General features: G+C 34.2%; 2 protein-coding genes across 4 annotated transcripts in view; one reads left to right on the forward strand and one right to left on the reverse strand.

Annotated features, from left to right (window-relative positions):
- The window catches only part of LOC143203998 (uncharacterized), a 170525-nt gene that overhangs the window by 74181 nt on the left and 84142 nt on the right, over window positions 1-12202 (reverse strand). The gene's annotated exons all lie outside the window — the stretch shown is intronic.
- On the forward strand, window positions 257-10441 carry LOC143204026 (uncharacterized). Of its 2 annotated transcripts, none has more exons than XM_076416452.1 (2): window positions 257-4284; window positions 5165-10441. In XM_076416452.1, the coding sequence occupies exon 2, from the start codon at window positions 6615-6617 to the stop codon at window positions 6945-6947; it is 333 nt and encodes a 110-aa protein (XP_076272567.1). In that variant the 5' UTR covers window positions 257-4284; window positions 5165-6614; the 3' UTR covers window positions 6948-10441. The 2 variants fall into 2 exon arrangements, with proteins under 2 accessions (XP_076272567.1, XP_076272568.1); XM_076416453.1 differs by having other exon boundaries at window positions 1180-1430; window positions 6156-7746.

The following is a 12202-nucleotide window of genomic DNA, read 5'->3' on the forward strand; positions in this document are numbered from 1 at the left end:
TCAGGATACATGATACATGAAAGGAACAATCTCTAATCAACAGGTTGTTGGTGGATACTTCTTTATATTTATTAGATAATAATGGATGTAGATGGTAACTTCCATACGATAGAAGAATGTACAGACAAGGCTCATGCCAAATTTCAAATAAATCGGTTCAGTAAAACTGGGATATCAGCTATATCTCCGAAAATAATGTAACTTATGAAAAATCGTCTTAAGAACATGATTTTAAAGATTCAAACTTAACGCAGTGTTTTTTTTTTTGGTGGAAAAGAACTTTTTTTATGCAATAAGCGATATTTTCTTCCTCGTATTCATTTGTTAGAATAATGCCTTGCGATGTTGAATATTGATACTAATTAACTTAAGCACTGACGAGTTTCAGTAAATAACTTAAGTTTGTTGATCCATTTGATTACGTTTTTTTTTCTGCTTACTTAGTTGACTATTGCTTTGATTATAGCGATTATTAATCGTTGTAATCCTATGTTTATTCAACAATTGTCATGTAATAATACGTTAAATATAATTTATAGTAATTTATAGTAGTATTATAAATCGTAAGTGACTTGGAATGATTGTAGATACGCTTGGAAAGCACTTGTATGTATAACATCACGAACTTGTTTTGTTGTCTCGAAATATTTCTGATAAAACTATGGAAATAAACTGATATTACTATTATTCAATTATAGTTGATAATTTTCAGTGACAGAATAGTCCCAACTGTTTTTTTTTATTGAATTTATTGAATTGAATGTCTAATTTATATAAATAAAAATGAAACGCTGAAAGGATTAAGAATCTTGTTCATATTTCACACCCAGATACCGCAATCAACTTTTATCTTGTGTTCAGGGAAACAGGCGGGTATCAGCTTGAATTATATAAAATCAGAAAATTTAAACAAATTACATAGCCAATAGTCAGTTATATAATTAATAGATTCTTGTTTGTTGTTAATAAACCTTTTGTTTTTGGTCGCTTATACTCAGCTGTCTACGTTCTTAATTTAGGAGGAGTACAGTAACAGATACAAGATTCATCTATTATCACATACTGGTGTAATAAAATTGGCTTCACTTTAATAGATACAAATAACACTATAATATATTTTAGGGTGTCGGCAATTTACTCATTTCATTCACATTTCACTATTAGGTCTTCCAAAATCTATTTTTTGATTTTTTTTTTCAGTTTTGCGGAGCCATAATGTTCAATTGTGTTGTGTTATTAGTATCAACGTTTATATTGAGAATATTATTGAATGATAGTTGATTTTATTGGTGCAATTTCTCTATAACGCTAGTCAAGACTTTTTCAGTCAAGAAGTTTGGCTTCCACAATTTTTCACACTATCAAATAAGCAATGTGTATTCAATAAACAATGCATACGGTTTTAATTAGCACTAACCCTTAAAAGATGCGTGCATAAATTTGACAGCTGTCGGACCATTAGTTTGTGAATTATAGCATTTTCAGTGAAGCAACTTTTATTATTGTGAAAAAAATGGATAACAAGGAATTTCGCGTGTTGATAAAATATTGCTTTCTGAAGGGAAAAAATACAGTTGAAGCAAAAACTTGGCTTGATGTCGAGTTTCCGGACACTGCCCTAGGAAAACGAACCATCAAGGATTGGCATGCAAAGTTTAGGCGTGGTGAAATGAGCACCGAAGACGGTGAACGCAGTGGATGCCGAAAAGAGGTTGTTATCGACGAAAGCATTAAAAAAATACACAAAGTGATTTGGAATGGCCATAAATTCAAACTGAATGAAATAGGACACACTCTAAAGATATCAACTGAACGTGTACATCATATCATTCACGAATATTTGGGTATGAGAAAGGTCTGTGCAAAGTGGGTGACGCGCGAGCTCACTTTTGACCAAAAACAACGACGAATTGATGATTCGGAGCGTTTGAGGATGATCAAGCGTAATAAACCCGAGTTTTTGCGTCGATATGTGACAATGGATGAAACATGGCTCCATCATTTCACTCCGAAGTCCAAACGACAGTCATGTGAGTGGACTGTACACGATGAACCCGCTCCAAAGCATGGGAAAACGCAACAGTTGGCTGGCAAGGTTATAGCGTCTGTATTTTGGGATGCGCATGGAATAATTTTCATTGGCTACCTTCAAAAAGAAGGGACCATCAACAGCGACCATTTGAAGGATGAAATCGCCGAAAAACGGCCGCATTTGAAGATAAAGAAAGTGCTGCTTCATCAAGACAATGCACCGTGTCACAAGTCAGTGAAAACGATGGCAAAAATCCTTGAATTGGGCTTCGAATTGCTTTCTTATCTACCGTATTCTCCAGATCTGCCCCCAGCTATTATTTCCTGTTCTCAGATCTCAAAAGAATGCTCGCTGGGAAGAAATTTTCGTCGAACGAAGAGGTGATCGCAGAAACTGAGGCCTATTTTGAAGGAAAGCACAAATCGTACTACAAAAATGGTATCGAAAAGTTGGATCAGTATATCGGCCTCGAAGGGAATTATGTTGAATAAAAAAACTAATTTTGCCAAAAAAATGTGTTTTACTGTGGTAGACGGGGGATTTTTCAATTGACCTGTTAAAATAACAATTATAAGACAAATTGCCAGGATTCTTGGGACTAATTGACACACTGACTCAAACTAAAACAGTTATTGCTATTGTATGTTATTTGAGCCCTCTATAGTTAAACACATACTGAGGATATTGAGGAAAAAGGTCCATAGAAGTAATTTCAGTAATACCAATAACACTGCCTATAAATTGCATATAAGAAAGCTCTTGTAAACCTAATTTTGAGCTGCTAAAGCTGATCGGCGTTTTATAGCAGAAAACCAATATATCTCACCCCATGAGCTTACTGCAAATGATCGTTAAACTAACTAATAGAAATCAGCATCAAGATTAAAAACAACCTGATTAGTCAACGAGATTAAGGATCCACCTTGATTTTCTTGTGATGTTTTTCAGCGTCTCATCGCCAATATATCCGAATAATAAATCAATGTTGACGGAGCTGAGAATAGATCTGATTCTGGAAATGATAGCAACAGGAAAATTAGACTTTACTCGGCTATTTGCGCTTGGGGACCTATCAGGCTGATATGGAAACAGCGCCATTGGATAATTAATGGAAAACGCGTATATTACACCGGTTGTCCTGGAAGATTAACAACGTTAACCATCTTCGAGATATCACCGAGGTAGTCATTAGTCCCCGAGGAATTATTTTGAATTAGCGTCGTTAATATTAACTCCCCACTTTACAGAAATTAACCAAAACGCATTGATTAATATGTTAAAATATTAGGCCTATAAATTAGTAGTTAAGGATTTTTTTTAATTGAAAATTTTATTGTGAAAAATCGAATTAATGTATTTTATTCAAAGTATTGTCTATCGATAGCCGCTTCTTCTTCCCAACCTTCCCAATCGACCCATTTTTTGGTATCTTTATAAGAAGTGAAGCGGTTTTCAGACAGATAATGACTCATATGTCGGAACATGTAGTAATCAGAAGGGATAAGGTCTGGGGAATACGGCTGATGGAGTAGCACTCCCTATTTTAATGGTTGAAGAATAACTATGTTGTGTATTTGCTAGTTTCGTCCAGCAATGCCTTCAAATTTTTTTGAATCTCCGGAACGATCTTTATCTTCTGTTCAAAATCGTCACTTTTAAAACCTCGATACCGGTATTCACATGTTGAAATCGATGAAGCCTAGTCGCCTTCACCTTTACACAGCATTCGATAAGCTTCATCTGACTTTTTTTCCAAACTGAAGTAAAAGTAAAACATCCCGCAAATGACATTTTGAATTTGTCGGTAAAATTTCAGACATTTATAGTTCAAGATATTGAACTATATAGCAACTATAACAAGATATTGAATATATAATTGATTACTCAATTATTAGAACTAATTCATTTATAAATACCGTGAATTGATTTTGAATCGTTTTATTATCAATATTATTGTGGACATATCATTATATTTCTATCTAGCTATTTCTTTTTTATCTGGTATCTTTTTGGGAGAATCTAAATTCAATCTCAGAAATCTAAGACGAAAAACATTATTTGAATACCATAAGACATAGATCGATACAAATTAAAATCAAAAGGTGTAATCTAGTGAGTTTTCTATGAAAACTTCAATGGTTCTAAGGAAATCAGCAGCAAAAGTTAATATGGCAAGTTTCAACCTAGTAGCAGTTTGATTTACAGTAGAAGTCTTGTGTGTTTCTCGTTAAAAATAGATATAATTGAATATCGTACACGTTTGGATCGATTAACTAACATCTAAATAAACTCATCCGAAGATGAAATCTGTTTCTTCTATGTCAACCATTAAAAACTGCTCAGCTCAGAATGTATATGTGGTTTTATGCCCATCTAAGATGACCCAAATGACATGTGATGATCCGTATGATGCAAACCATATCGAGTTAAGTCCATTAAACACTTTTAGAAACTTATGGTGATGTTGCTATGTCAAATTCTAATAGTAGATTTTGGTTTTTGGTCTTTTGTTTTGGCAAAAAGTTGACACTAAATTGTAAGACGTATTGTATGAAACCCAGCTCAAACTCTCACACTATCTTCAGCTTACCTGAAAGACCCAAAAGGAGAGAAAATGTGCAGTACTCGAACTGACTGAAAATATCATTTCGAACCAATTCAATCTTTCGATTTTCTTGCTTGCCAGGCAAAAAATAATAGTTTTATGAAGCATGTTGTAACTGGCGATGATTAAGTCGTGGATTGGTTTAGAAGAGACAATACAGACATCGAATTAAACTGTTAGTGCAGATAAACTGACCCAATTAAACGACGCATTGCTTTTAAAATCGCTAGCAATAACGTAACAGATTGAAAGCCAATTTTTGCTCAATAAACACCTTTTTAAATGAAAAAATGATTATGGAATATTAAGTATAACAGGTCAATTGAAAAGTCCCTATAGTAAAACATATTTTTTGGCAAAATTATTTTTTTTTATTCAACATAATTCCCCTCAAGAGTGATACAGTGATTATGGCGACCCTCCAAGTTTTCGATAACATTTTTATAAAACGATTTGTTCTTTGCTTCAAAACAGGCCTCAGTTTCGGCGATCACCTCTTCATTCGACGAAAAATTCATCCCATCGAGAATTCTTTTGAGATCTGAGAACAGGAAATAATCGCTGGGAGCTAGATCTGGAGAATACGGTCGGTGAGGATACAATTCGAAGCCCAATTCATGGATTTTTGCCATAGTTTTCACTGACTTATGACACGGTGCATTGTTTTGGTGAAGCAGCACTTTCTTTTTCTTCAAATGCGGGCACTTTTCGGCGATATCGTCCTTCAAACGGTCCAACAAAAGCGATGTAATAGTCGCTGTTGATGGTCCTTCCTCTTTCAAGGTAGTCAATGAAAATTATTCCATGTGCATCCCAAAATACCGACGCCATAACCCTGCCACACGAATGCTTCCCATGCTTTGAAGCGGGTTCATCGTGTGCAGTCCACTCGGATGACTGTCGATTGGACTTCGGAGTGAAATGATGGAGCCATGTTTCATCCTTTGTCACATATCGACACAAAAACTCGGATTTATTAAGCTTGATCATCTTCAAATACGGCTCCGAATCATCAACTCGTCGTTGTTTTTGGTCAAAAGTGAGCTCACGCGGCACCCACTTTGCAGAGCTTTCTCATACCGAAATATTCGTGAATGATATGATATACACGTTCAGTTGATATATTTAGAGTGTCTGCTATTCCATTCAATTTCAATTTACGACCATTCAAATTTATTTTGTGGATTTTTTTAATGTTTTCGTCGATAACAACCTCTTTTGGGCGTCCAGTGCGTTCACCGCTTTCAGTGTTCATTTTACCATGTCTAAACTTAGCATACCAATCCTTGATGGTTGATTTTCATGGGGCAGTGTCCGGAAACTCGGCATCAAGAAGAGTTTTTGCTTCAACTGTATTTTTTCCTTCAAAAAGCAATATTTTATCAACACGCGAAATTAATTTTTATCTATTTTTTTCACAATAACAATAATTGCTTCAGTCAAAATGCTATAATCCACAAAGTAATGATCCGACAGCTGTCAAATTTATTAGGGCTAACTAAAAAACATATGGATAAGATGGATATGGATAAGTCGAAGCGCTATTAGTATCAAGATATCTAACGAGGTGGTCCATACATGTTGGCATATTAAAGTACAATAATCTTCAATCCATAAATAATGAAAGAACCATAGATTACCAAACATTTAAAATCAGATACCATAACTAATAAACACCAAAATTATTTTCATCAATCGTTACACCAAAATAAAAAAGACAACTGATGATTGCTGAGAAATAATAATTACTGTGCTTTAAAGAAGACCCAGAACGAAGAAGAGCTCGCGAAGAATAAAAATAAGCGTGCACGCATCATTTGTTTATGCGTAGATGAGCCCCAAGCGGCCGAAACCGACTCGGTAAGCGCTCAAGGTTTTGCCGAAAACAACACATCAAAGATTTTATTAATAAGCGAGAGGTGTATATTTTCGGCAAACGGTGGATATTGAGGCTGACATAATTTGATAAATTCTCGAATGGCCGCTCCGACTTGTAGAAAATATTGGCACGCCGTTAAGCTGTCGTTTTGGTGCCGCGGTAAAAGCGGACTGGTTAGATCCAAGGAACAAGGTGAGGACATACAGTCTGTTCGACAAGAATGTTGCTCGTTGCAGAGCATTAATCAAACTAAAAATAAAACGTTTGGTTTACAAGACGTTAATATGTTGGGGATATTGATAGAAACCGAAACCACTGGAATCAGTCAGTCCGAACTCCTACGAATTTCAAATTTGCAAAAAGAGATAAAAAGGGCAACAAATATCAAAACCGAACTCATTACAATATTAGTTTTTACCGTAAAAACGTAATTATTGACGTACTAAGTTTTCTATTTAATTTTCTGCTAATTTTTCTTCCTTCTTTATTTGTAACATTCTTCCTGTACCCAACAAAATAACAAAACAAATTCCTTCCTACTGAGATAAAAAAATAAATATATTAATTGCTAATAATTTATAATTATATATGTAGAGCATCATACAAAATGGAGTAAGTTTCATATAATGAATATTTTCAATATTTATTAAGTGTCTCCATGTATTTTGATAGGTTTTTTTCACCTTAAAAAGAAATTTATTAAGGAAATTTATATTAATATGTATATTTTCCAAAATGTTTTATAACCTTTCTTCAATTTTCTGGAAACATGGCCACCAACAGTCCACTAATTTTTACTAGGCTTTAACAACTCGTAATACTGGGTCTACTGGACTAACTCCATAACTCGAAATGACAGTTTCAGTCAGTACGTGTGGTAATATTAGTATGTGGCTATTTTCAATCGCTTTCGACCATTTCACGTCTAGAAAATGTGGATTTATTAACTGATAATCTGAAAGTTCTTTGTGAGATGGGTTTTAGCACAATATATATTGCAATTCATTTTCTTCGAACTTTTTAGTCCTCTAGGTCTTTCGTTATCTATGACATTAATATCGCCACTTTTAAATCGTTAAGATTAAACCCGACAATTGGAGGGATATGATGAATCAGCATCATCGTAAGTTTTTAAAAATGTTTGATGGTCTTCGAAAGCAGATTTTCAACAACAACAAATAACAGAAGAAGACAACAACGGAAGTAATGGGCGTCTAATATGCGATTTTGACTGTTCCATAATTAGGGTCTCTATATACTGAATAACACATTAATATTAAGTATAAAACAACCGAATTTAACAGATATAGTCTATTTGAAATAACAGTAAACTCATATCATCAATATATGGAATGTATTGCCTGTTTCAGATTGTAAATTAGTTTTAAAATGAGACACCATTTTGCCTTGTCATATTATTCTCCTTAAAAAAAATATAATGCTGCCTAATACGTCTCAACATATAACCAAAGCAACCTATAAAATTCGCCCGATTGTCAAATGTCTGCAAAATGTTGGAAAACCTGCAAATTGGTAAACGTTGCTTTCAAATCACGCCTCGATGGTCCTATCATCATATGTGATATAGAAAAGAATTTAATATAAATATAATACAACTGTATTCTACAAATTATTGTGGTCGTGCATTAACTGTAGTTTAAGTCGATAATATATGCCTCAAATGTACTATAATATTAAAATAGATAAAATAGTGATAACATTATATTTGTTTCATAATTGTTGTCCGTCATGTCGTTATTTGTCAAAGCCATAATGAACTAAAAGACAAAGTTGACGCGATAACATCGCTACGTTTTGATGTATATAAATAGTATACATTTGGATGACGTGAATTCACTGTTCTATTGAACGGAGTATAGGTTAGGCTATTTAACAGTTGTTTAAATTGATACTTTGCATATTCAGTAATAGATACCGATGATCAACATATATGCAAGCCTCGCAATATAACAGTATTTCTATACAGAAATGAAAATGAATATTCTGTCGAACTATGTCATTATTTTCAATTAAACCATCTATAGAACCAAGTGCATTATTATAAATCTGAACATTTATGCGAATATGACGAACAGTCGAAAACAATTTTGATAGTAATCAATATATCAACGGATTATTGGATTATTAGTTTAAAAAAACATAGCGACAAAACCAATTCAATAAATATTTTTATTGACCTCTAATCCCGAAATATAAAAGGCAACCCTTGTATAAAATATTTTAGGCAGAATTACTGCATAACATCTTGTATTCTTAAACATTTATAAATCTGATTAATACTTAGCCATCAATGGCCACCAATAATCCACCAATTTTCACTCGGTTTTTACAACTCGTAATACACTACATCTTGCTAATAATTCGTGTAGTAATATTAATATGTAGCTATTTTCAATCATTTTCGACTATTGGTCCTACACTCACAGGTGATGTGGAAAAGAGTTCAATATAAATATAATAAAACAACTTTATGCTATAAATTGTTGTGGCTATATATTAACTGTAGTATAAGTCCTTCGGTAATATATGCCTCAAATGTACTATACTATTAAAATAAATTATGTTTGATAACATTATTTTTGTTTCATTAATTTTGTCCGTCATGTTGTTATTTGTCAAAGCCATAATAAACTAAAAGTCAAAGTTAACGCCACAACATCGCTACGTTTTGATGTATATAAATAGAATACATTTAGATGACGTGAGTTCGCTGTTTTATTGAACGGAATAGGCTAATTAACAGTTGTTTAAATTGATACTTTGCATATTCAGTAATACATGACAAAACTAATTCAATAAATATTTCGTATTGATCTCTAATACCGAAATATAAAAGGCAACCCTTGTATAATATATTTTACGCAGAATTACTGCATAACATTTTATATTCTCCAATTTTTTTTATAATCTCGCCCATACTAAATCTATAAAATCTCAAATTGATTAATGGTCTCGTATAAACAAATCATCATCAAAAACAACGCATCAAAAACATTCGAATAATATTGATGATGTAGTCCCTCCTAACGGCCAAACGTTCTCCCAAACATTTATAAAACCGATTAGCATAATACTTAGTTTTTGTTATAGTTATCATTAATACGGTAAAGTCAGGAATAGAACGAGAATTTATCGCGGAAACTGGCTGGCAACGTGGGCCCCGCGAGAAATCTGGCGCTACGCGATCGTCAAAATTTATTGGCCAATATTATTCCTAATATAATTTTCTCGAGATCAGATTGTTTCTCCACCAAGTTAACTGGCCGACGATTGGCGAGAAGCAGATTTCCGTTCGCAAATAATAAACCGAAAAGAAAAAAACAGACGATTTTTTCCAGATTTAACATCGAACCGGACTGGCTTGATTGATTTATCAAAGACTAGATCACTGATTAAATTAATCCTTTATTTTTTCTAAGAATTACCGTGAAATTCCTTTAAATCATCATTTTGAGGATCACCAGCGTATATTCGCCAGCATATATTTATTTAACGTACAAAGGGAGGATTTTCAGCAGCAAACCCGAAATATAATTGAACAAATTCGGTGTTTTGCAAAAGCAGCTACCCCGACATCAAGAGAAAAATCAGAATGTGAGGTTAATTACCCCCTTGAAATTATAGAATTGATAAAAGGAAGACGAAAAGCTAAAAAAGTATAGTATAGAACCAGAAATGCTGTAGACAAAACAATATTTAATAGTTTAGGGTAAATGATGTGGCTCGGTGAATGGAGGTAAAACGAAATGAAACAGTGGTGTTTACATTATGTGACCGTTATTGATTGGCTATATAAAAAAATATGAAAAATACAAATGATAAAAAAGGATGGCAGCGGTGGTACCTGGTGACGAGGCTTGGGCAGTCGATGGTGGCACGTCTAAACCAAACGCTAGTAGAGTACTGAATGACCGAAATACCCTTCAATAACATCCCAGATAAACGTCTCGGGGTTGCCGCCAGCTATTCGTTATCGGGTTCTAGTTGGCGCTGCTGGCACCCCGCCCGTGTTCAACATCTGAGATTATATTTCTGGGTATTTTGTAGATACCTGTTACCTGCGATATTAAAATTATTTCGCTCAACACTTAAAGCAATTTTGGGCAGGAGTTCCACAGGTTAAGGTCTTGGGACCACTCCTGTATCTACTCTATACTGGTGAAATCCCAATAACAAAAGAAACGCTACTTGGAACATTTGCCCTGACGACACAGTTATCATGACAAAAGATATATCTCTGCCTAAGGCTGTAAAAAAGTACAAATAGCAGTCAACAAAATCTACAAATGGACTATAGGCTGGAAATATTTATTAACAGCTCAAAGCAGATATATTTATATACGGATCTGCCACATGAGAAATTTACTGTTGAGAAGGTAAAATAAACAAATGTTCAACAGAGAAATCTACGATAAAAAGGCTCAAAAGTGCATCAAATTAATAACATTCATATTTAATGCCAAGCTAAGACCTAATTACCTTCCTAGCAGTTCGAAACCGGCTCAAACCATTATGATTCTTAAACGTGGGAAAAAATCAGAAGACATCTCCTCTTATCGTTCTATAAGCCTGTGATCTCTAAACTTTTTGAAAAACTATACATTAAGAGCCTAAAAATAATCGCAAAGGAGATAAATATTATTCCAGACTATGAACTTGGCTTCCGTAATGAACACTAACAACAGAATAAATACATAGATTAGTCAACCAAATAAACGAAACCTTAAAGGATAAAAAAGATTGCTCCCCTGTATTTCTCAACCACAAGGTGAGACACGCTGGACTGCATGTTAAATTGAAAAAGCTTTTGCCCCATACGCACTTTTAACTGCTGAAATCATACATCACAGACAGACATTTTATTGTCAAACAGGGTGACAAACACAACGACCTACACCCAATATATCGAGTGTTCCGTAAGGCAATGTTCTTGGCCCATTGTTGTATCAATTGTATACAGCTGACCTACCGACCTCAAGAAACACTACTGTTGCAACTATAACACGAGGATCTAATATCAACCACAAGGAACCTCCAACTTCATCTTAACAAAGTCGAATTGTGGTTGAAAACGTGACGTAGCAAAGGAAATGAGACTACATCTACCCATGTGACAATGACCCTTTGTAGAGAGTCACTCAGTAAACTTGAACAATGATGAACTTCCACAAGCAGACAACATTAAATATTTGGGAATGCATTTTGATCGATGTTTGACGTGGAAAAAACATAGTGACAAAACGCAAACAGCTTGGGCTTAAAGTAAACCAAATGTATTAGCTGATAGGGCGTAAATCTAAATTATCATTAGATAACAAGATTTTGCTGTATAAGTCAATACTTAGGCCCATTTGGACCCATAGTATGAACTGTGGGGTACAGCCAGAAAATCTAACATAGATATCCTCCAGAGGTTCCAGAATAAAGTGTTGCAAGTCATTATCGATGCCCCAAGGTTACGTCTCCAAACTGATTCAGCGCGATATCCCCTTAGAACTCATAACGAGTATGATTCAAAGTACTCTGAAAGACAATTAGTGCATCCCAATGCACTTGCCAAACAGTTAAATGTGCGCAATGACAGTGTAGTGCATAGGCTCAAACGCAAACTGCCATACGAACTGATTAATATACACATAGAGTAAGATTTAATAATCTCTAGAAT

This window comes from Rhynchophorus ferrugineus, unplaced genomic scaffold (genome assembly GCF_030347505.1).
Source record: "Rhynchophorus ferrugineus isolate W39M unplaced genomic scaffold, kcgeb_rfMv2 rfM10, whole genome shotgun sequence".
Taxonomy (NCBI): Eukaryota; Metazoa; Arthropoda; class Insecta; order Coleoptera; family Curculionidae; genus Rhynchophorus; species Rhynchophorus ferrugineus.